Here is a 25,699-nt window from a genome sequence, read left to right as displayed (position 1 = left end):
TCCTTGGCCAGTCTTGGGTTTGGGCAATGTGGCTCTTTATACATAGGTGTGGCCCCTGAGTTTGGCCCAGTCTCATTTTTATTCCTGCCCAGCCCTAAGTGCCATTGGCCGGGCAGGAGAGAAGTGGCCAAGCCCCTATAACTGTGTGTCAGTTGCAGTAAGAGGGGGTCTCACCAGGAACGGGGGGGCCTCTCGTTCTCTTATTTCCTGATGGGGGCGGAGCTGTTCTCCCTACTCTGGGCCGCCCCGTGGGTACTGGGACATATGGCACCGCTATTGCCCACAAGCAGCACCCAGAGGGGTATAAATAACTGTGAGTGTACTCAGTGCATTCCTCAGATAAGGGCCCCGGGCTTCTGGGAGGCCAATGGGAGCCGAGGGGCCCCAAGCTGTTGTTTTTTCAAAGTTTTCCAGAAATGTACCCAGAGGCCCAAACAGCCCCCCACTGGCCCAATAAATAGTGACTGTCTATAGCATCTTACAGCCCCCCTGGCATTTGACAGAACCTACAAAGTGCCAGTCCGGGCGAGCTGTCAGGCAGGTGGCAATTAGGAAGGTCCCTCAAATGCTTTGCTCAATGTTACTGCCCAGGTTGGATGTTGGGCACTGATCCACCCATAACCCACAGGCCGGTGCCCAAGGGCCACAGCGGCCTCCTACCTCCCCAACTCAGATGTACAATGACCCCCCCCCAACTGTGCTGGGTGTCCCCTCCGGAGCTGTGGGCCTGGGTGCTGGGTGTCCCCTCCGGAGCTGTGGGCCTGGGTGCTGGGTGTCCCCTCCGGAGCTGTGGGCCTGGGTGCTGGGTGTCCCCTCCGGAGCTGTGGGCCTGGGTGCTGGGTGTCCCCTCCGGAACTGTGGGCCTGGGTGTCCCCTCCGGAACTGTGGGCCTGGGTGCTGGGTGTCCCCTCTGGAGCTATGGGTGCTGGGTGTCCCCTCTGGAGCTATGGGTGCTGGGTGTCCCCTCTGGAGCTATGGGTGCTGGGTGTCCCCTCCGGAGCTATGGGTGCTGGGTGTCCCTTCTGGAGCTATGGGTGCTGGGTGTCCCCTTCGGAGCTATAGGTGCTGGGTGTCCCCCCTGGAGCTATGGGTGCTGGGTGTCCCCTCTGGAGCTATGGGTGCTGGGTGTCCCCTCCGGAGCTATGGGTGCTGGGTGTCCCCCCTGGAGCTATGGGTGCTGGGTGTCCACTCCGGAGCTATGGATGCTGGGTGTCCCCCCTGGAGCTATGGGTGCTGGGTGTCCCCCCTGGAGCTATGGGTGCTGGGTGTCCCCCTGGAGCTATGGGTGCTGGGTGTCCCCCCTGGAGCTATGGGTGCTGGGTGTCCCCCCTGGAGCTATGGGTGCTGGGTGTCCTCCCTGGAGCTATGGGTGCTGGGTGTCCCCCCTGGAGCTATGGGTGCTGGGTGTCCCCCCTGGAGCTATGGGTGCTACAGAAGCAGGTGCTGCTCTCGGTGCCCCCAGGGACAGGGGAAGGGGCCGGGACGGGGGTTTCAGTAGCAGAAGACAAATTTCAGTTCATTGTTTCAGGACTGGTTTGGGCTCAGATTTGAATAAAGCTTTTCCCAAATGCCCCGGGGGGGGGGGGGGGGGGGGGTTTCGACAGTGGCGCCTTCCAGCAGTCACTGATACCCCCTAGCCCCTGTGTGGGGCAGAAAGGATTTGCCCATTTGCCTTTGGCCACTACATTCTACCAAGAAATCTCATTGGTTCTGTTTGTTTTGTCCCAGTAATGCAAACCAACCAACAGAACCCAGTAATGCAACCCGACCCAGTAATGCAACCCGACCAACAGAACCCAGTAATGCAACCCGACCCAGTAATGCAACCCGACCAACAGAACCCAGTAATGCAACCCGACCCAGTAATGCAACCCGACCAACAGAACCCAGTAATGCAACCCGACCCAGTAATGCAACCCGACCCAGTAATGCAACCCGACCCAGTAATGCAACCCGACCAACAGAACCCAGTAATGCAACCCGACCCAGTAATGCAACCCGACCAACAGAACCCAGTAATGCAACCCGACCCAGTAATGCAACCCGACCCAGTAATGCAACCCGACCCAGTAATGCAACCCGACCAACAGAACCCAGTAATGCAACCCGACCCAGTAATGCAACCCGACCCAGTAATGCAAACCAACCAACAGAACCCAGTAATGCAACCCGACCCAGTAATGCAAACCAACCAACAGAACCCAGTAATGCAACCCGACCCAGTAATGCAAACCAACCAACAGAACCCAGTAATGCAACCCGACCCAGTAATGCAAACCGACCCAGTAATGCAAACCAACCAACAGAACCCAGTAATGCAACCCGACCCAGTAATGCAAACCAACCAACAGAACCCAGTAATGCAACCCGACCCAGTAATGCAACCCGACCCAGTAATGCAAACCGACCCAGTAATGCAAACCAACCAACAGAACCCAGTAATGCAACCCGACCCAGTAATGCAACCCGACCAACAGAACCCAGTAATGCAACCCGACCCAGTAATGCAACCCGACCCAGTAATGCAAACCAACCAACAGAACCCAGTAATGCAACCCGACCCAGTAATGCAAACCAACCAACAGAACCCAGTAATGCAACCCGACCCAGTAATGCAAACCGACCCAGTAATGCAAACCAACCAACAGAACCCAGTAATGCAACCCGACCCAGTAATGCAAACCAACCAACAGAACCCAGTAATGCAACCCGACCCAGTAATGCAAACCAACCAACAGAACCCAGTAATGCAACCCGACCCAGTAATGCAACCCGACCCAGTAATGCAACCCAACCAACAGAACCCAGTAATGCAACCCGACCCAGTAATGCAACCCGACCCAGTAATGCAACCCAACCAACAGAACCCAGTAATGCAACCCGACCCAGTAATGCAACCCAACCAACAGAACCCAGTAATGCAACCCAACCAACAGAACCCAGTAATGCAACCCGACCCAGTAATGCAAACCAACCAACAGAACCCAGTAATGCAAACCGACCCAGTAATGCAAACCAACCAACAGAACCCAGTAATGCAACCCGACCCAGTAATGCAACCCGACCAACAGAACCCAGTAATGCAACCCGACCCAGTAATGCAACCCGACCCAGTAATGCAACCCAACCAACAGAACCCAGTAATGCAACCCGACCCAGTAATGCAACCCAACCAACAGAACCCAGTAATGCAACCCAACCAACAGAACCCAGTAATGCAACCCGACCCAGTAATGCAACCCAACCAACAGAACCCAGTAATGCAACCCAACCAACAGAACCCAGTAATGCAACCCGACCCAGCAATGCAACCCAACCCAGCAATGCAACAGACCCAAAAGTGCAACCCGACCAACAGAACCCAGCAATGCAACCGGCCCAGTAATGCAACCCGACCAACAGAAACCAGCAATGCACCCCAACCCAGTAATTCAACCCGACCCAGTAATGCAACCCGACCAAGAGAACCCAGCAATGCAACCCAACCCAGCAATGCAACAGACCCAACAGTGCAACCCGACCAACAGAACCCAGCAATGCAACCCAACAATGCAACAGAGCCAGCAATGCAACCCGACCCAAGGCAATGTTAGGGGCCACTGACCCAGTCACTGCTGTACAGACACGTGTAGAACATCTCCTGTGTGCACTGGTGCCAGGACTAAGTACACTCACACAGGGTAGGGCCCGTAGCCATTGGTTCTGACCCAGTAGGGTTCCCTTCCTCTCATGGAGGAGCAGGACTGGGCTCAGCTGTGTTTTTGGGTTCCATTAGTTGGGTGGGCTACATGGTACTGGTGGGGAGATAGCTGCTGGTAATTGCCCTACAGTGGGTACATTCCCTGGTACCAGGACAGGACTAGTGATCCCTAAACCCGCCCCCCCCCACCCAGTCACTGGGTTGGGGGCACGTGTGGGGGAGGGTAACATGCCCCCTCTGCTTCTGTTGCCTTTGTCCCTTGACCTTTAGCCAAACTTTATATTCCACACACAGGCCCAGCGCTGGCACAGGGGCCCCATCCTGGGTTTTGTTACAAGTGTCAGTGGCACTGCACATGCTCAGTGGGCCCAGGGGGCGGGGGAAATCATCAAGCAGGAAGTGAGGTCACATCTGCCATAGAAACTGATGCTACAGGGCTGATTATTACATTCTGACGTAGACTACACTGGTTTCAGAGCTGCCATGTACTGTACTAATATACAGTATTATCTACTGATCACCCTTATTTTGTTTATATACAGTATATTATGGGTGGGTCCCTCAGCGCAGGTAAGAGACAGCAGCCCATGGGCTGGGAATCTGTTGGGGCACAGATCTTCCCTGCCTTGGGCTGGTACAGGAGACCAAACATAATGTACAACATTTCTACCCTACTTATTTAGTTATGGTTTAGTTCCCCTTTAAAGGGGAAGAACATTTCTGGGGGAGGATGATGGGAGTTGTGGTTTAAGAACAGGGGGTGGAGAGAGGATGATGGGAGTTGTGGTTTAGGAACAGCGGGTGGAGGGAGGATGATGGGAGTTGTGGTTTAGGAACAGCGGGTGGAGGGAGGATGATGGGAGTTGTGGTTTAGGAACAGCGGGTGGAGGGAGGATGATGGGAGTTGTGGTTTAGGAACAGCGGGTGGAGAGAGGATGATGGGAGTTGTGGTTTAGGAACAGCGGGTGGAGAGAGGATGATGGGAGTTGTGGTTTAGGAACAGCGGGTGGAGGGAGGATGATGGGAGTTGTGGTTTAGGAACAGCGGGTGGAGAGAGGATGATGGGAGTTGTGGTTTAGGAACAGCGGGTGGAGAGAGGATGATGGGAGTTGTGGTTTAGGAACAGCGGGTGGAGGGAGGATGATGGGAGTTGCCATTTGGAAGCATAGGGGCCAGCGTGGGTGGGACGCTGGGAGTACAGGGCACAGAGAGTTGCAGTTCAGGAGGGGGCCCCTGGGGTATTGGGGCAATAACAGGAATGTGACACAGAGTAACCCCGGCGAGTGTGTGACACAAACAGATGGGGCTGTGCCTTTAGCAAACGCTGCGGGCTGCACCGGCTGTAATGTGACTCCCAGTGACGTCTGTCCCCGGCGCTGGCACCCACCCACTCACCCTCCCTGGCACCCACCCACTCACTCACCCAGCCACCCTCCCGTGCTGGCACTCACTCACCCATCTACCCCCTCCAGGAGCACCCCGGGGTAAAACTCACCCAGCCTCCCTCCCCAGCGCTGGCACTCAGTCACCCAGCCGCCCACTGCCGGGGCAGCCCCGGGGTAAAACTCACCGGCCCTACTGTTGGCCAACTCACACAAACTGTCTCCGTGCCCCCTAAACAAGGGAGAGCCCCCCACCCAAGGCCCCACTACGAGTTCTGGGGAGGGGCAGCAGGTTATATATTGAGCTCTCAGTAAGGAGCAGTGACGACCCCCCCCCCCTGCCAAAAAACCCCCAAAAAACTATAAAACCCCCAGCAAAGGAAAACTAAAAAGAAGACCAAATGAAACACTGCTTAGAAATTCTCCTTCTGTAAATGTAGTGGTGGTTTGATTACAGGCAAATTCCCTTTGGGTCAGGACTCAGACCCCCCCCCGGCCATTGGTCATATTTATTTATTTAGTCCATGAGTCAATTCAGCCTGATACTGTGACTATTAAAAAGAAAAATATAGTATGGTATCTCTCTGTACAGGCTATGGGCAACTTTAGGGGGCTGTTCCTGCTGAATTGTGCTTAGTACAGGGGAATCCCTATGTGCCATAGTTTTATGGAATCTCTCTGTACAGGCTATGGGCAACTTTAGGGGGCTGTTCCTGCTGAATTGTGCTTAGTACAGGGGAATCCCTATGTGCCATAGTTTTATGGTATCTCTCTGTACAGGCTATGAGCAAACTTAGGGGGCTGTTCCTGCTGAATTGTGCTTAGTACAGGGGAATCCCTATGTGCCATAGTTTTATGGTATCTCTCTGTACAGGCTATGAGCAAACTTAGGGGCTGTTCCTGCTGAATTGTGCTTAGTACAGGGGAATCCCTATGTGCCATAGTTTTATGGTATCTCTCTGTACAGGCTATGGGCAAACTTAGGGGCTGTTCCTGCTGAATTATGCTTAGTACAGGGGAATCCCTATGTGCCATAGTTTTATGGTATCTCTCTGTACAGGCTATGGGCAAACTTAGGGGCTGTTCCTGCTGAATTGTGCTTAGTACAGGGGAATCCCTATGTGCCATAGTTTTATGGTATCTCTCTGTACAGGCTATGAGCAAACTTAGGGGCTGTTCCTGCTGAATTGTGCTTAGTACAGGGGAATCCCTATGTGCCATAGTTTTATGGTATCTCTCTGTACAGGCTATGAGCAAACTTAGGGGCTGTTCCTGCTGAATTGTGCTTAGTACAGGGGAATCCCTATGTGCCATAGTTTTATGGTATCTCTCTGTACAGGCTATGAGCAAACTTAGGGGCTGTTCCTGCTGAATTGTGCTTAGTACAGGGGAATCCCTATGTGCCATAGTTTTATGGTATCTCTCTGTACAGGCTATGGGCAAACTTAGGGGCTGTTCCTGCTGAATTATGCTTAGTACAGGGGAATCCCTATGTGCCATAGTTTTATGGTATCTCTCTGTACAGGCTATGGGCAAACTTAGGGGGCTGTTCCTGCTGAATTGTGCTTAGTAACAGTCCTTTCAGCAAGTAAATCTTTAAAGGGAAAGTTAAACCGAGTCAGTGCATTATTAAAAGGGAGCACGTGTAGGCGTAAGCACCAGGGCAGAGGGGGCAGATATGCAGTAGGCAGAATGGGAAAGGGCAGTTCCAGGAGAAACAGACAAGTGATTCTCATGGGACTGAACCAGAGAGACAAGGGCTTCCTGGCACGAGTTTTAGGTTATGTAGTTGCTAAGGCCTCTCACCCTAGTGACCAGGCGTGTGCGTAGTTTCTTTACCTCTGAACTGAGGCAAAACCTGCCCAACTGCAACATGATTTTAAAGGCCAACTTTGCCTGTTTCCTCCCTAACCAATCTGTGAGCCAATGAAATGCAGGATGAGCCCCCGGTGCCCGCTGGCAGGGGTGGCATTTACCCGCTTTATATTTAGTACAAAAACAAGTTGATTCCCCACAGATCTGGCAGCCGGGAAACTCCCCGCGCCTCCCCGGGCACAGGACCAGCTGGCAGAGGGCACGGTGCCACAGTACAACACAGCCTGACCCGCACTAGGTGTGAGCCTGACCGGCCAATGCCTGCAAACAAAGGCACTGCCCAATCCAAGCGCAGCGCCCATACAACTAGAACTCCCAGCACCCATAGGCCATCAAGGAGTACATGGCTGTTCATGTTGCCACATATTCACCACCCCGGCAACCACTTAGTACCCTTGGTAAAATCTAATCTCCCCTTTAATCACCTTCAGATAAGAACTTTCCACTGGCAGCTGCCGCCGCGCCCAGGGATCAGCGCTGTGTTGTCTTATTGGGCACAGAACCAGGAAACAGAACCGACCCAGATAAACTGTAGAAAGGGAAAGTCAGCCTTATCTTTAGCATTAAAGGGGAGCTATGCAGCCATTACACAGTATTAGTGCACCACGGGTGCCGCCATACAGGTATGCCAGCTTTACCCCCACCCCATGAAGTTCTAGCAGTGCCCGAGGGGCCCGGTGCCAAGCAGCTGCTGTATGATCCGGCCCGGGGCAAGGAGAGACAACCTGCAGAGCAAACAAGCGGCTCCCACTGACACTGTTTGACTTTCCATTGCTGGTTCTGCAAGTGCAACACCCGCTGGCACCCACCCAGGCATTCACCCGACCCGCTTCCCTCCGAGGATTAACTCCCCCATAAGCTCCTTGACCTTTTCCGCCTGGCACAGGTGGCGTAAGGAGAGCGCCCACACCCATGTGCATTAAAGGCACAAGATCTGCCCAGCACATACCCTATTTGCCCCACTGGAGGGCACGACACTGGGGTACAAAACACTCACACAAATGGGTGGATTTGTCATTAAATTTATTTGCATTTATACAGAAGGTCGGGGGCCCCGAACACATCAAACCCCCCCGAGCAAGGAGCAGTTACATAAGGCTGGGGGCCCCGCTGCAGAAGGGCCAATCCCAGCAGGCAAACCATGTGACCCCCCATATTAGATCCAATAGAGACCTCTGCACTCAGTCACCCATCTGGTCAATAACAGGTAAACCCCAAGCTCTGCCTGTAGGGGGCAGCAGTTCCACAGCAAGAGTAGGGTTTATGGCAGGGGAAAAATCAGTTTGGACTTTAGACCCAGTAGTACAACGCACTGCTCTCCAGCCGTGGGAACTACAGCTCCCAGCAACCCCCAAGGGCCACATCTTCCTGTGGGAGGGCTATAGTTGTATGTGGGGCATAGACATGGGGGTGCTGTAGTTGTACTAGGGGCACAGCTTGGGTTCATAGGTCCATTACAGGGAGGCCAATACTACTTGGCCAGGGAGGGTTTGAGGTGGGCAGTTGGGATGTGGGCCTGATCTAGCCAATCACCCCACAAGGCACAGGCCAGACCCCCTCCTTACAGCACCTCAGTGGGGAGGGGGCCCCCCCCCTAGATATAAGGCACTGACCTGAACAGATCTGAAGTACAAAATTAAGAGCCACATCTGTTCAGCATTAAAGAAAGAACCCCCACAGCCAGGGGGCAAGTAGCGGCACAGAGCTGGTGGGTCGGGCACGTGGCCAATATAAAAAGGTTAAACTTAAGAACCACCGCTGCCAGGTTTGTGCTTCCTTCTATGGGGCCCATATAGGGGCCCCGGCTGCAAATCCAAAAAGAAAAAAAAAAAAAAAAAAGGGGGGAGGGGGAGGCGGGGTCATTTAGTAGCCCCACCCCCAGGCTGATTGTACATCCATATAAAGACTAGTGACACCGACCCATCTCACCATTCATAACTACAACATAAATTCATCACTCCGAGAACACAAATCTAGCGGCTCCACAGAAACTCCTCCCACCTGGGAGACCCCTCCCCCAATCACCACAAGTCACACTTTTGTACATACATATTTTGCATTTTTCTCCCCGTTTTTTTGTATTTTTTTTTTACCATTTTTCTCTGTTTTCTGTACAATAAATAAATTCACATTTTATAGTTTTTTTTATACACTTTTCTAGTTTTTTTTTTCTAGCCCTTTTATCAGTTAAAGGGATATTTAGCAAAAATCCTAACCCACTTGTATTGGGGAGAGGGGGGGTGCGATCCAGCCATAAGCAAAAGGCAATGTGTGGCTCCCCCTTCAGCTGAGGGTTACAGTTGAACGTGGAGGGTCGCCCCCTGTGCCCAGCGCTGGTTTAAGTGCTGGAAATGCCCCCCCTCCCTTCCCATAAGGCTGGAATGGACAGACCAGCTTTCCATGAATGGCTTTATATATAAAGTGCCCATCTTGGGTGTGCCCAGCGTGAGTGGTATGACAGCCCGCTGTGCCCATAGGTCAGTCAGAATGGCAGTTACAGGGGCAAACAAAAAACAAAAACAAAACAAAACACACAGCAGTTCAACATGGAGTCCTGAGCGAGGCCGTGCTTAGCTACATGGCAACCAGGTCGGGTAGGACTGGCTGTAGGGCACGGCCGTGTTGGCAATGTAGTAGTTGCTGAAGTTGGCATCGCTGACGTAAGGGGCAGGCTGGTAATAGCAGGTGACGTTGGTGGCATTGGGGATAATGTTCTGCTCGGCCAGTACCCGCAGGGCAAGCAGAGAGATGAGGTTGAGGGTCTGTCTCCGCTCGTGCCCCATCAGGCACACCGTGCTCTCGTTGACCACCCGCCGCAGGATCATGAGGTAGTCGTACTTGCTCTTCTCCTCGCCCATGAAGTGGTTCTGCAGGTAGGACTCCAGTTTGCGCTGCTGCTCGAAGATGTCGGAGAAGTCGATGAAGAAGCGCGAGCACATGTAGCGCTCCAGCGACTTGATCTGCTCCTTGTCGGCCGGCTTGAAGTCCCGCACCAGCAAGTTGCTGTACTTCATTAGCCCCCCGCCTCGGATCTCCTCCGGGTTCTTGGTGGAGATGAGTTTGTTCCGGAGGTGGTGGAAGGCGGCCTCGAAGTCGCCGTACATGCTCTCCCCGATCACCGTGGGGTGGAAGTGCTCGGACATGGGGTTCTCAGAGCAGTCGTGGTAGAAGAGCAGCGAGTCCAGGATGATCTGGAAGGAGTCCACGCTGAACTCAAACTGCCGGCGGATGGAGGTGACGAACTTCAGCTCGATGTTCCTGCCGTCCTTATTGGAGAGGGAGATCAGGCTCCACCGGTCGGCGTCGGTGAAGACCTTCACCAGCTTTTGCACGTAGGCCTCCTTGAGAGTCAGGGGGCTGATTTTCTCTTTGTTGACCCCTTCGGGAAGAAAGTTCAAGAGCAAACCTATAACCACGTCCTTGACGAGCTGGAACTCCGCCTCGGAGGACAAGGAGACCCCAAAGATGAGGTCCAAGTCTTTGTACCCAAGTCCATTATCTTTGACCAGGACGTGGCTGGCAGCCGAGCCGTTGAGTCGGACATCGCGGACCTTGATGCCGGCCTCCTCCAGGCGGCTGCGCACTTTCTGCACAATGTCCTTCAGCGTGATCTTCAGGGTGGGGAAGTTGCCGCGGCCGTGGATCGGAACCACCTCGGTGAGGAAGCTGTTGAGGCGGCTGACTTGCTCCCACGTCAGGACGCTGCGGGATTTGGAAGAGACATCGGAGCTGTTGCCTTTCTGTTCTGCCATTGCAGGAGTTGGGTTGCTTATGGATACCTGGGTGGGAGAGGGAAGGAGATGTGAGTTGGGGGGGCAATAGTGGGGGTGCAGATATATCTGGGGGCTGTACTACATCTGCTCTTCCCTGGGTGCCATGCACACTACTGACAGGACTGCGGTGTCCAAAACCAGGGGAAACCCAGACAGTCATTTCAAAATGGGAAACTCAGGCACTCAGCACTTTCACAGCACCCACAGGTGGGGGGGGGGGGGGGGAAGCAGCAGCACCCAGAGAGCACCTGTGCCTGTGGGTGCAACAGTGAAGAGCATGAATAGTACAAGGGATGGGGCACATCTTGTAAGGGTCTTAAATACTAACCCCCCACCCACCAGTCAGTGGGGTGCCGCTGTCCAAGAGCTCAATTGCCCCCAGCAGGCTCCTGGGTCAGAGCGGCTATGTATTTTAGGAATTGATTTCCTTTACACCCACCCGTTTACTAACAGGGTAATACAAGGTCGCCCCGTGCCCCGCAGGTATGTGACCCACTAGCAGATTAGCGAATGATAAAGTGTGTGGAAAGAGCAAGGTCCAAACAGCCAGAGCCAGAATTCCCCAACCAATATGGCCGGGCGTGTACTAAAGCCTTCTGATCCGGGGCTTATCCCAAACATGCCCTGGGTACCCCTGGAACTATAGCAGGGTGACTGTTACCCCAATGTTTCTATATATCTGTAACCTTGTTATGGGCTAAGGGGGCCCAGCCTGAAGGCCAGTTAGGGGGGGATTTGGGGTGAGTGCTTATTTGTGCCCTGGGTACCCCTGGAACTATAGCGGGGTGACTGTTACCCCAATGTTTCTATATATCTGTAACCTTGTTATGGGCTAAGGGGGCCCAGCCTGAAGGCCAGTTAGGGGGGGATTTGGGGTGCTTATTTGTGCCCTGGGTACCCCTGGAACTATAGTGGGGTGACTGTTACCCCAATGTTTCTATATATCTGTAACCTTGTTATGGGCTAAGGGGGCCCAGCCTGAAGGCCAGTTAGGGGGGGATTTGGGGTGAGTGCTTATTTGTGCCCTGGGTACCCCTGGAACTATAGTGGGGTGACTGTTACCCCAATGTTTCTATATATCTGTAACCTTGTTATGGGCTAAGGGGGCCCAGCCTGAAGGCCAGTTAGGGGGGGATTTGGGGTGAGTGCTTATTTGTGCCCTGGGTACCCCTGGAACTATAGCGGGGTGACTGTTACCCCAATGTTTCTATATATCTGTAACCTTGTTATGGGCTAAGGGGGCCCAGCCTGAAGGCCAGTTAGGGGGGGATTTGGGGTGAGTGCTTATTTGTGCCCTGGGTACCCCTGGAACTATAGCAGGTTGAACGAAGATGCAATTTAGAGCCGCAGCTCCTTGGGCAGAGCACACAGTAGTAGTTACAGGGCAGGGGCTACTGTACAGAGATGATCTGTTTATTATCGTATATTTTACACCACTTGTACCTTGTTCAAAGTCAACTCGGCTGTTGTAACCGAGATCTTATCCAAGGGAAAGGCCAGAATCCTCCCAGACTGCTCTGGGCAACTTCATAGGAATGGGGGAGTTTACTGGGCAATAGTTATAGCATTAAAGGGAACTCTCATATAATCTTGTGAGGCCACGAAAACTCCGCAAAGAAAGGAAACAGAAGGCTACAACCGTGCAACAATAGATTTAACACTACATTTGCAATCAGTAGCTAGAATCTCAGCCATAAAGCAGGGCAGGACTGCTGCTTACAATGGGGGGGGGGGGGGTCAGATAGGGTCTGTGCCACTGTGACAGAATGCTCTGTTATACAGATAGCTAGAATCTCAGCCATAAAGCAGGGCAGGACTGCTGCTTACAATGGGGGGGATCAGATAGGATCTGTGCCACTGTGACAGAATGCTCTGTTATACAGATAGCTAGAATCTCAGCCATAAAGCAGGGCAGGACTGCTGCTTACAATGGGGGGATCAGATAGGATCTGTGCCACTGTGACAGAATGCTCTGTTATACAGATAGCTAGAATCTCAGCCATAAAGCAGGGCAGGACTGCTGCTTACAATGGGGGGATCAGATAGGATCTGTGCCACTGTGACAGAATGCTCTGTTATACAGATAGCTAGAATCTCAGCCATAAAGCAGGGCAGGACTGCTGCTTACAATGGGGGGATCAGATAGGATCTGTGCCACTGTGACAGAATGCTCTGTTATACAGATAGCTAGAATCTCAGCCATAAAGCAGGGCAGGACTGCTGCTTACAATGGGGGGGATCAGATAGGATCTGTGCCACTGTGACAGAATGCTCTGTTATACAGATAGCTAGAATCTCAGCCATAAAGCAGGGCAGGACTGCTGCTTACAATGGGGGGATCAGATAGGATCTGTGCCACTGTGACAGAATGCTCTGTTATACAGATAGCTAGAATCTCAGCCATAAAGCAGGGCAGGACTGCTGCTTACAATGGGGGGATCAGATAGGATCTGTGCCACTGTGACAGAATGCTCTGTTATACAGATAGCTAGAATCTCAGCCATAAAGCAGGGCAGGACTGCCCTAGCTAGTATTGAGGGGTTCCCCTTGCAGGGAGAGGCCATACTGCCGACACCAGGGCAGTTCTGCCTCACAAAGCAGAGCACAATTATGGAATTACACACACACACACACACACAGCTTCAGTCTCGGCACAGACATGGTCATTGGAAAATATTATATCCGCACAGACAGGTCGAGCGATGCAGCCATCCGGAAGCTTCTGGAAACAATTTAGCCATTTCTTCCATAGAGAGAGGTTCCAGCCCAGGACTAATATAAGGTACAGAGGAGCTGGGGGGATTATGGGAGGCTGTAGGGTTTAGGAGCGGTTCCACTGGGGTGACAGGAGAAAGACTGGGAGGCCTTGGATGAAGGGTCTCCCCCCCCCCCCCCCGGGTTACCCATGATCCCCTGTAACAGGGACTACAGTATAGGCATCAGCTGAGGCACACAGGGGCCACAGCCAGCGACTAACAGAGGCAGACTTGCCCTTGCTGCGCAGCTGGGAGGGCAGGATACGTAAGTGGCGCCCGCGGGGCAGGTAGGGGAGTCACCCAAGCGCTACAAGCGGCAATTAGTCACCGGCACGGCCACTTATCTGATCTGCGAGTCACGCAGGTAATTAGTGGAGTCGTCAGCAAACGAGGAACCACCCCGGGCTCATTTGCTTTATCTGTCCGGCGGCCCTGGCCCAGAGAGGGAGGAGCCACGTGCCGGACATGCAGGGACATGCCTCGGCCAATCAGGAGAGGAGATGCAGGGAGCCTTACAGCCATGATGGTACCAATGGACCACAGATCAGTTCTGCCCTACAAACAGGTGTGAGCTGTGCTGCCGATTCCATGCAACCGACTGTAAGCTCTTGGGTTACAGAATAAAAATGTGAGCTGAGCCCTCTGATCCTATTGGTTATCTATGAATATAAAGTGTTGGCACCATATACACCACCCTGGTACCATGGAGGGGGGCAGCTTCTATGGCTCCGGTTGGGTGGGCACAAATATAGGGGAGTTGGCAGCCTGTGCCCATAACAGGCCTGTGTAGAAGCCCCCCCATGGGTAAGAGGATTTACAGTTCCCAGCTATAGCTCCATTGTGGGGGGCAGATAGTGACCCCTTTCATAACCCTCTGTAAGAAGCCGCCTGATTGGAGGCCTTCCTGCAATTAACTCAATTACGCCGGCGTCTAGATAAGCGGCCTCAGTGCGGCACAGCGCATACCCACCATTCCTCACAGGCTTGTGATGTCAGCCCAGAACCGGATCCCCCAGGGGCCCATTCCTACGGGCTGGAACCAGCACAATCCTGTATTGTGACACCGAGGGCCCCGGACCTTCTGCCCTTTCCCTAACGGATATTTTTAGCAGCGACGTAACCCAATCTCCCTGCCGAGGGGCAACAAAGCCCAGTATGTACTGGTGTCGCTGCATGGCGGCCGGGCCCCAGGCTGGGGGTGCAGGGTTTAACCCCATAGCCAGCGGTGCTGCCTGGACAGGGAAACCTCATTTAGGAGCCACCCTACTGACCCACAAAGTGATTCCAAAAAGAAATTGCCCCCTATGGACTTAGCCAGGGGCCCTATGGACTTAGCCAGGGGCCCTATGGACTTAGCCAGGGGCCCTATGGACTTAGCCAGGGGCCCTATGGACTTAGCCAGGGGCCCTATGGACTTAGCCAGGGGCCCTATGGACTTAGCCAGGGGCCCTATGGACTTAGCCAGGGGCCCTATGGACTTAGCCAGGGGCCCTATGGACTTAGCCAGGGGCCCTATGGACTTAGCCAGGGGCCCTATGGACTTAGCCAGGGGCCCTATGGACTTAGCCAGGGGCCCTATGGACTTAGCCAGGGGCCCTATGGACTTAGCCAGGGGCCCTATGGACTTAGCCAGGGGCCCTATGGACTTAGCCAGGTGGTGCCCATGGCCCTGGCTAAGGGGGCACAAGCTGTACCTCCATACTGTGCCCTACCCCATTAATAAAAAAAATGACAGTCCAGCTTCGTTACACATCTGATGCCATAGATTGCAAGCTCTTGGGACAGTGAAGGAGGCACAGAGTGAGCAGCCATGTGAGCTGGAGAGGGAACACACTGTACCTACGTAGGCCGGGGTGAGGGGCTCCGGCTATATTTAGGGCCAGTGACTCCCTGTAGGGCTGAGCTAATAAGGGCAGGACTGGCGGGTGGGGGCAGAACGGCTGCCTCGGTGCCCACAGGGGTGTAGTACAGAAAGTGCAGCTCCTGCAGCAGAACCATGGGTACAGCTGGCACCCCCCAGAAGGGCCCGTGACACCCGCCCCCCTTCCACATGTTACATAGGGAGTGGGTTGGGGCAGTTAGGAAGCCGCTGGCAGACCCTGCACCCAGGGGGCGGCACTTGTCCCAATAAAATGTATTTATAACCTGCCAGAGGCTGCCAATAGGAGCGAGGATGTCTGCCTGGCACACCAACCGGATCTCAGCACTGGCACAGAACAGAAGCTCATTTGTTCTACACTCAGGGGCCCCAGGAAGGAAATGGCCCCCAGCAGGGCCACCACATTAAGGGTTAAGTCTCATATGCCCCCATAATGGCTACTGAAAGTCCCAAACATACATGGGGGTCACTAGATAAAGGGGCAGGTGGGCGCTAGAATATACCAGACTGGCACAGCTTGAAACTACCCACCCCCACCTGCCAGAACAAGTGCCGTTTCCTTAGAATGCCCGCCCCCAGCTGCTTACAGGAAAACAAAACTACTAGCAACTTGTCTAGAAAGGGCCCCCACCCACGGGGTAAGTCTCACTCACGTCACTGCCAGGTTATACTGGGCTACGGGCTAGGGTTACACTGCCACGCTAAGCTCCTTCCTGCCTGGCACAGCAGCCATACCCCCACCCAACCCACTGGCACAGCAGCTCTACCAGCCATACCCCCACCCAACCCACTGGCACAGCAGCTCTACCAGCCATACTCCCACCCAACCCACTGGCACAGCAGCTCTACCAGCCATACTCCCACCCAACCCACTGGCCACAGCAGCTCTACCAGCCATACTCCCACCCAACCCACTGGCACAGCAGCTCTACCAGCCATACCCCCACCCAACCCACTGGCACAGCAGCTCTACCAGCCATACCCCCACCCAACCCACTGGCACAGCAGCTCTACCAGCCATACCCCACCCAACCCACTGGCACAGCAGCTCTACCAGCCATACCCCCACCCAACCCACTGGCACAGCAGCTCTACCAGCCATACTCCCACCCAACCCACTGGCACAGCAGCTCTACCAGCCATACCCCCACCCAACCCACTGGCACAGCAGCTCTACCAGCCATACCCCCATCCAACCCACTGGCACAGCAGCTCTACCAGCCATACCCCCACCCAACCCACTGGCACAGCAGCTCTACCAGCCATACCCCCATCCAACCCACTGGCACAGCAGCTCTACCAGCCATACCCCCATCCAACCCACTGGCACAGCAGCTGCACAGTACCACTCTGCCCAATAACCACAGCCAGTCCAACATATATAACCCTGGGGCACAAGCCTAGTGCCAACCTACCCCTGGTGCCAACAGCCCCCGGCTAATTCAGTGGCCACGAGCACATGCTGCTTTGGCATCTGCTGGCACAACCTACAGCTTGGCAAAGGCACAGTAGGAAAAGGGCAGAGAAGGAACAGCACGCCGCTCAGCAGAGGGCAACTTGCCAGTTACAACCATTGGCCCGGTGGATGCCAATTCGTGCACCAGCTAGAAACACGGGCACAGCATGGAAAACTGAAGGGACCACAAACTATTTGGTGCCCAAACTGCACACTCAGTTACCTGCACTACCCGTGTGTGCCCCCTGGCAGGGCAATCATTAGGGTAACTAGGGAGCTGCCATATGGCAGCACAGGGCAGTGTGACACGGAGCCAGGAGGGATCCCAGCGAGCAAATACTCCCAGAAAGCCCCTCCCTCCCACACAGCAAACACAGTAACCTATTATAGACCCATGGGGGGCAGGGAGAAGTGCAAGCTCTTTGGGGCAAGTCACAATGCAAAATTATTAGCCGCAACACTAGTTACCCTGCAGTAACCCACAGAGTGGGCACATCGGTGCCACCTCCCACACTGGGACCAGGCAACCAGTTACCTAAATCCCTGTCATGGGCAAGTGGCGACTGTAGAGTCAACTCCCAGCAACCCCCTCCCACAACTCCCAGCAACGCCCTCCCACAACTCCCAGCAATGCCCTCCCACAACTCCCAGTACTGCAGCATGCCCGTGTCAGGGGGGGGCCCCCCCCGAGAGGCAGTTACTCATGCATGTTATAGCCCCCAGCCCAGGGGCCCCTCAGCCAGCCCCCAGCCCAGGGGCCCCCCAGCCAGCCCCCAGCCCAGGGGCCCCCCAGCCAGCCCCCAGCCCAGGGGCCCCCCAGCCAGCCCCCAGCCCAGGGGCCCCTCAGCCAGCCCCCAGCCCAGGGGCCCTCAAAAAATGAAGCTGTACCCTTACAGAATATGGCCACATGGGACTGGGATAACCCCCCCCCCCAGAAGCACATGGATCTGCCCCATGTTAAGTGCCAGCCGTTACATACCGACAGTTGCCCCTCCACCCCAACCCCCCCCTCCCCATGTGCCCCCCAACAAGAACTCTCCCATACCCAGCTCAAAGCCAGCCAACCCTCTCAAACAGCCCCCCAGTACACTGGCTATACCAGCCCCACAGCCCTCAGTAACCCCCCCCCCCCCATCTGCCCCCCAGTACACTGGCCTATACCAGCCCCACAGCCCTCAGTACCCCCCCCCCCCCCATCTGCCCCCCAGTACACTGGCCTATACCAGCCCCACAGCCCTCAGTACCCCCCCCCCCCCCCCCCATCTGCCCCCCAGTACACTGGCCTATACCAGCCCCACAGCCCTCAGTACCCCCCCCCCCCCCCCATCTGCCCCCAGTACACTGGCCTATACCAGCCCCACAGCCCTCAGTACCCCCCCCCCCCCCATCTGCCCCCAGTACACTGGGCTATAACAGCCCCCCCCCCAGTACACTGGGCTATAACAGCCCCCCCCCCCCCAGTACACTGGCTATAACAGCCCCCCCCCCCCCCCCCAGTACACTGGGCTATAACAGCCCCCCCCCCCCCCAGTACAACTGGGCTATAACAGCCCCCCCCCAGTACACTGGGCTATAACAGCCCCCCCCCCCCAGTACACTGGGCTATAACAGCCCCCCCCCCCCCCCCCCAGTACACTGGGCTATAACAGCCCCCCCCCCCCCCCCCCAGTACACTGGGCTATAACAGCCCCCCCCCCCCCCCCCCAGTACACTGGGCTATAACAGCCCCCCAGGAACCCAGTGGCCCCAGAACAGCTGTTCTACTTTAGTTCCCAGAATTCCCTGCACTTAAAACTTTGGCCCTAAAGCAGCTGCTGGACTACAACTCCCAGAATTCTCCCCCCCAAAGCCCTACATTGGCTGCTGGACTACAACTCCCAGAATTCTCCCCCCAAAGCCCTACATTGGCTGCTGGACTACAACTCCCAGAATTCTCCCCCCAAAGCCCTACATTGGCTGCTGGACTACAACTCCCAGAATTCTCCCCCCCAAAGCCCTACATTGGCTGCTGGACTACAACTCCCAGAATTCTCCCCCCAAAGCCCTACATTGGCTGCTGGACTACAACTCCCAGAATTCTCCCCCCCAAAGCCCTACATTGGCTGCTGGACTACAACTCCCAGAATTCTCCCCCCCCAAAGCCCTACATTGGCTGCTGGACTACAACTCCCAGCATTCTCCCCCCAAAGCCCTACATTGGCTGCTGGACTACAACTCCCAGCATTCTCCCCCCAAAGCCCTACATTGGCTGCTGGACTACAACTCCCAGAATTCTCCCCCCAAAGCCCTACATTGGCTGCTGGACTCCCCTACAGCTGTTTAACTACAACTCCCATGATGCCCTGTCCCACGGCCCGTATAACAAACCATTGTGCCTGTGAGTAGAAGTGCCGCCAAACTACAGCTCCCAGCATGCTCAGTATAACGGTCCCCAGCCGGACCCCTTTCCCACTAACACCCCCGTTACCCGGCTACACTGGCCTCATACCTACCCGTAACCCTCCCAGACAGCTCCCGGCCGGAGACACCAAGGACTTCGGTCCCACAAGAAGTGAAAGATTCCCCCGAGCCTGCGGCACCTACCTGGGGTAGCGGGTCAGAGCAAGCGGTGTACAGACTGGCAGCCAAAAGTCTTCAACTGCAGCTTCTCTCTCCGCTGACTGACTGACAGCCGGCCCTGCTTCCGCTTTATATAGTGGCGAACTATCTCAGCGACTGCAGATCCTTCCGCCCTTCTCACCCCATTGCTCTCCCGTTGCCCCGCTGCCGCTGTGTGACTGACAGCCCGGGGGGGGTACTTACCCAATAACAGACCTGTGCGGGGCATTGCCTGCCTGACGCAGGGTAAATTCTACAGGCAATTTCTCTCACTCGGATATGTGCTGTGCTATCGAAACATTGTACCGTATCCCTCCGCCTTTTCTACTTCTGATTGGCTCCAGGCATGAATGGTTGCTAGGAGACGGATAAATAATTGCAGGGATCTTGCGTTTCAAGGCCAAGAGCGGCCACTTCCTCATATCGGATTGAATCGCATCGTATCGGATTGCATTGTATTGCAAGGGCCCGTGTATCTGTCACACTATAGGTCCTCCGTTTTCCCATTCACTCTGACAGGGAAGGTTTTCAAACTGCCGCCAATCCTACAGCTTTGGGGTTACCCCCCCCCCCCCAAACTGGAATCACATAGTCATGGGGTCAGCCTGAATGTAAATAGGGTGATTGTTGGATGCCCAAAAGTGGGCGGAGCTACAAACAGCCAATCAGATTTTACCTGGAGGAAATCCAACCTGGTGCCATCAGGGTCAGACTGGGGGGAGAGGTCGCCAAGCGGGTGGATCTTCTCCCAATATCTCCTACAGGTGGAGTTCCCTGTATAACTCAGCCTGCAGCCTTGTGCCTTTATATGGGGGGCACAGAACCCCTCAGTGACTGCTAATATCCTTATCATTTACAGTAGGGGGTACATTATCCCTTATAATACATGAGTGATACTCAGAGTTCCCTGTATAACTCAGCCTGCAGCCTTGTGCCTTTATATGGGGGGGCACAGAACCCCTCAGTGACTGCTAATATCCTTATCATTTACAGTAGGGGGTACATTATCCCTTATAATACATGAGTGATACTCAGAGTTCCCTGTATAACTCAGCCTGCAGCCTTGTGCCTTTATATGGGGGGCACAGAACCCCTCAGTGACTGCTAATATCCTTATCATTTACAGTAGGGGGTACAGTATCCCTTATAATACATGAGTGATACTCAGAGTTCCCTGTATAACTCAGCCTGCAGCCTTGTGCCTTTATATGGGGGGCACAGAACCCCTCAGTGACTGCTAATATCCTTATCATTTACAGTAGGGGGTACATTATCCCTTATAATACATGAGTGATACTCAGAGTTCCCTGTATAACTCAGCCTGCAGCCTTGTGCCTTTATATGGGGGGCACAGAACCCCTCAGTGACTGCTAATATCCTTATCATTTACAGTAGGGGGTACATTATCCCTTATAATACATGAGTGATACTCAGAGTTCCCTGTATAACTCAGCCTGCAGCCTTGTGCCTTTATATGGGCACAGAACCCCTCAGTGACTGCTAATATCCTTATCATTTACAGTAGGGGGTACATTATCCCTTATAATACATGAGTGATACTCAGAGTTCCCTGTATAACTCAGCCTGCAGCCTTGTGCCTTTATATGGGGGGCACAGAACCCCTCAGTGACTGCTAATATCCTTATCATTTACAGTAGGGGGTACAGTATCCCTTATAATACATGAGTGATACTCAGAGTTCCCTGTATAACTCAGCCTGCAGCCTTGTGCCTTTATATGGGGGGCACAGAACCCCTCAGTGACTGCTAATATCCTTATCATTTACAGTAGGGGGTACATTATCCCTTATAATACATGAGTGATACTCAGAGTTCCCTGTATAACTCAGCCTGCAGCCTTGTGCCTTTATATGGGGGGCACAGAACCCCTCAGTGACTGCTAATATCCTTATCATTTACAGTAGGGGGTACATTATCCCTTATAATACATGAGTGATACTCAGGGTTCCCTGTATAACTCAGCCTGCAGCCTTGTGCCTTTATATGGGGGCACAGAACCCCTCAGTGACTGCTAATATCCTTATCATTTACAGTAGGGGGTACATTATCCCTTATAATACATGAGTGATACTCAGAGTTCCCTGTATAACTCAGCCTGCAGCCTTGTGCCTTTATATGGGCACAGAACCCCTCAGTGACTGCTAATATCCTTATCATTTACAGTAGGGGGTACATTATCCCTTATAATACATGAGTGATACTCAGAGTTCCCTGTATAACTCAGCCTGCAGCCTTGTGCCTTTATATGGGGGGCACAGAACCCCTCAGTGACTGCTAATATCCTTATCATTTACAGTAGGGGGTACAGTATCCCTTATAATACATGAGTGATACTCAGAGTTCCCTGTATAACTCAGCCTGCAGCCTTGTGCCTTTATATGGGGGGCACAGAACCCCTCAGTGACTGCTAATATCCTTATCATTTACAGTAGGGGGTACATTATCCCTTATAATACATGAGTGATACTCAGAGTTCCCTGTATAACTCAGCCTGCAGCCTTGTGCCTTTATATGGGGGGCACAGAACCCCTCAGTGACTGCTAATATCCTTATCATTTACAGTAGGGGGTACATTATCCCTTATAATACATGAGTGATACTCAGAGTTCCCTGTATAACTCAGCCTGCAGCCTTGTGCCTTTATATGGGCACAGAACCCCTCAGTGACTGCTAATATCCTTATCATTTACAGTAGGGGGTACATTATCCCTTATAATACATGAGTGATACTCAGAGTTCCCTGTATAACTCAGCCTGCAGCCTTGTGCCTTTATATGGGGGGCACAGAACCCCTCAGTGACTGCTAATATCCTTATCATTTACAGTAGGGGGTACAGTATCCCTTATAATACATGAGTGATACTCAGAGTTCCCTGTATAACTCAGCCTGCAGCCTTGTGCCTTTATATGGGGGGCACAGAACCCCTCAGTGACTGCTAATATCCTTATCATTTACAGTAGGGGGTACATTATCCCTTATAATACATGAGTGATACTCAGAGTTCCCTGTATAACTCAGCCTGCAGCCTTGTGCCTTTATATGGGGGGCACAGAACCCCTCAGTGACTGCTAATATCCTTATCATTTACAGTAGGGGGTACATTATCCCTTATAATACATGAGTGATACTCAGGGTTCCCTGTATAACTCAGCCTGCAGCCTTGTGCCTTTATATGGGGGGCACAGAACCCCTCAGTGACTGCTAATATCCTTATCATTTACAGTAGGGGGTACATTATCCCTTATAATACATGAGTGATACTCAGAGTTCCCTGTATAACTCAGCCTGCAGCCTTGTGCCTTTATATGGGGCACAGAACCCCTCAGTGACTGCTAATATCCTTATAATTTACAGTAGGGGGTACATTATCCCTTATAATACATGAGTGATACTCAGAGTTCCCTGTATAACTCAGCCTGCAGCCTTGTGCCTTTATATGGGGGGCACAGAACCCCTCAGTGACTGCTAATATCCTTATCATTTACAGTAGGGGGTACATTATCCTTATAATACATGTGTGATACTCAGAGTTCCCTGTATAACTCAGCCTGCAGCCTTGTGCCTTTATATGGGGGGCACAGAACCCCTCAGTGACTGCTAATATCCTTATCATTTACAGTAGGGGGTACATTATCCTTATAATACATGTGTGATACTCAGAGTTCCCTGTATAACTCAGCCTGCAGCCTTGTGCCTTTATATGGGGGGCACAGAACCCCTCAGTGACTGCTAATATCCTTATCATTTACAGTAGGGGGTACAGTATCCCTTATAATACATGAGTGATACTCAGAGTTCCCTGTATAACTCAGCCTGCAGCCTTGTGCCTTTATATGGGGGGCACAGAACCCCTCAGTGACTGCTAATATCCTTATCATTTACAGTAGGGGGTACATTATCCCTTATAATACATGAGTGATATAAGGAAAGGGAGGAGTCAAACAGCCTCTGTATTACACACACACACACACACGCAATGGAGAACCAGCACTTGCAATAGAAGGTGCCAGAGAAGAAAGTACGGAGGCTTAGGAGGCCCAAGGGAAAATACCCCCCTAAGTGGGAGGTGCCATACTGTAGTTCTGATTTACAGGAATAGGTGCTCATTATTCAATACAGCAACCAATCAGATCTTTGCTTTATTTTTTAACTTGTCATATGATGATGAAAATGAATTTCTCATTGGTTGCTAGCGGTAACTGCAGGGGTGCAGTTTAAGAGAGCGGTGCCCATGTTTCTGTGCCCTTGGTGCCCCCATACTGCTCAGAGATGCCTTTCACCCCACTGGTAGCGTCCCCTTGCTTGTTGCAAGTGGTTATTAGCACCAATCAAGTTACAATGGCAACTGTAGCCTGTGTTCCAATGAGAAAGTGCGGTGTTTCTAGATTGTCAGCTCTTGGGTACAGCCCGTAGGTACTAGTCTGGGTGGTTGCTCACAGTAACACGCGTTCTGGAGAAATCACTCTAATTTTCCCTTTCTCAGGCTGCACTCTGATTGGCTGGTGTCCGGCCCTGGCCGCAGGCTTTGGATCCCTGTCTGACCCTGAACGTGTGGAACCGGCCGAGCCAGTTCAGCAGAACATGAAGGTTCTACAGAAATACGGAACGGGAGTGGGTCTGGCGCCATTGGCTACTCCGGCGGGATCCCATGGGTGGGGTGTGTTTGGAAACCCAATACAGTTATGGGCCGGCACCCCCAGCTTACATACTAAGGATTACGATCATACCCACTTGTGTTCTTACCCACACTGAGCGGGTACAGAGCCTTGGGTACCTGGAACTTGAGAATACGACCCATTCTAGATATGGTTTCCAACACTGAGATCCCAGACTGGGTGGCAAGTCCAATTGGTGCCCAGTCTGAAAAAAGTACAGCTGGAGTCAAGTGAATCAATAAAGGGAAGTCAGTCATGTTTTATGCAGGGACCCTTATACAGTGACATTGGGTGCAGGTAGTCCTTCAGTAGATACATGGAACTGCCTTACAGGATGGGGGGCAGCGTGTGGCCCCAACAGTCTATGGGGGGGGTATTTATTTCATACATGTATCACACCTGGGGGCCTCCATGGCAGGTACAGCACCGCTGAGAGTCAGCACCTACTGATGGAATCTGCCCAAGTGGCCAAGGAGCCCACGAGGGAGATACAGGAGGAGCTGCCATCAGTGAGAGCTGGCCCCTAGCCCCTGTGTGGCCCCGGCACTGGTACCTGTGGGCGCCATGGGGGCTGCCATATGTCCCACACATGCACAGAATACACACACATATATACTGATACTGCCAGTGGGGTTTTTATTCTGGGACATGAATGTGCTACAAATGTGCTACCCCCAGCCAATCAGCACGGGGCTGGCCTTGCCCCTACACACCCTGTTGGACAATGAAGAAAAAAATCACTTATGACTGTTAGCGCTCCCGGACGGCAATGATAGGCTGAGGGCCAGTCACTAATACTGGCTAGTAGTGGCCAAAGCATGTAACGGGCTGTGGTCATTATCTAGACTGGTCAATGGGCTCAACCAGACTGTAGCCAATCAATAGAGAGGGGTGCTGGGCCCTGGCAGAATACAGCACTTACAGGGCTAGACCAACCTGTAGCCAATGAGAAACAGGGCTAGAGCAGCCTGTAGCCAATCGGAAACAGGGCCAGGCCAGCCTGTAGCCAATGAGAAACATAGCTAGACCAGCTTGTAAACAGGGCTAGACCAACCTGTAGCCAATGGGAAACAGGGCTAGACCAACCTGTAGCCAATGGGAAACAGGCCTAGACCAACCTGTAGCCAATGGGAAACAGGGCTAAACCAACCTGTAGCCAATGGGAAACAGGGCTAGACCAACCTGTAGCCAATGGGAAACAGGCCTAGACCAACCTGTAGCCAATGGGAAACAGGGCTAAACCAACCTGTAGCCAATGGGAAACAGGGCTAGTCCAACCTGTAGCCAATGAGAAACAGGGCTAGACCAACCTGTAGCCAATGGGAAACAAGGCTAGACCAACCTGTAGCCAATGGGAAACAAGGCTAGACCAACCTGTAGCCAATGGGAAACAGGGCTACACCAACCTGTAGCCAATGGGAAACAGGGCTAGACCATCCTGTAGCCAATGGGAAACAGGGCTAGACCAACCTGTAGCCAATGAGAAACAGGGCTAGACCAACCTGTAGCCAATGGGAAACAAGGCTAGACCAACCTGTAGCCAATGGGAAACAAGGCTAGACCAACCTGTAGCCAATGGGAAACAGGGCTACACCAACCTGTAG

General features: G+C 53.2%; 1 protein-coding gene and 1 long non-coding RNA gene across 3 annotated transcripts; both read right to left on the bottom strand.

Moving 5' to 3' along the window:
- Positions 1-7,963: 7,963 nt before the first annotated feature.
- Positions 7,964-19,706, bottom strand: tent5c (terminal nucleotidyltransferase 5C). 2 transcript variants are annotated; one of them, XM_031896434.1, is made up of 2 exons: positions 19,624-19,706; positions 7,964-10,736 (listed from the first exon to the last, which is right to left on the bottom strand). In XM_031896434.1, the coding sequence occupies exon 2, from the start codon at positions 10,707-10,709 to the stop codon at positions 9,528-9,530; it is 1,182 nt and encodes a 393-aa protein (XP_031752294.1). In that variant the 5' UTR covers positions 10,710-10,736; positions 19,624-19,706; the 3' UTR covers positions 7,964-9,527. The 2 variants fall into 2 exon arrangements, with proteins under 2 accessions (XP_031752294.1, XP_002943490.1); XM_002943444.3 differs by lacking the exon at positions 19,624-19,706 and adding an exon at positions 19,405-19,511.
- A 3,848-nt stretch (positions 19,707-23,554) lies between these two features.
- LOC105945835 lies at positions 23,555-25,627 on the bottom strand. The gene is made up of 2 exons (XR_001169384.3): positions 25,502-25,627; positions 23,555-25,149 (listed from the first exon to the last, which is right to left on the bottom strand). It is a non-coding gene; the product is annotated as an uncharacterized LOC105945835 (long non-coding RNA).
- Positions 25,628-25,699: the final 72 nt, after the last annotated feature.

This window comes from Xenopus tropicalis, chromosome 2 (genome assembly GCF_000004195.4).
Source record: "Xenopus tropicalis strain Nigerian chromosome 2, UCB_Xtro_10.0, whole genome shotgun sequence".
Classification (NCBI taxonomy): Eukaryota; Metazoa; Chordata; class Amphibia; order Anura; family Pipidae; genus Xenopus; species Xenopus tropicalis.
This window is presented reverse-complemented; position numbering and strand designations above follow the sequence as displayed.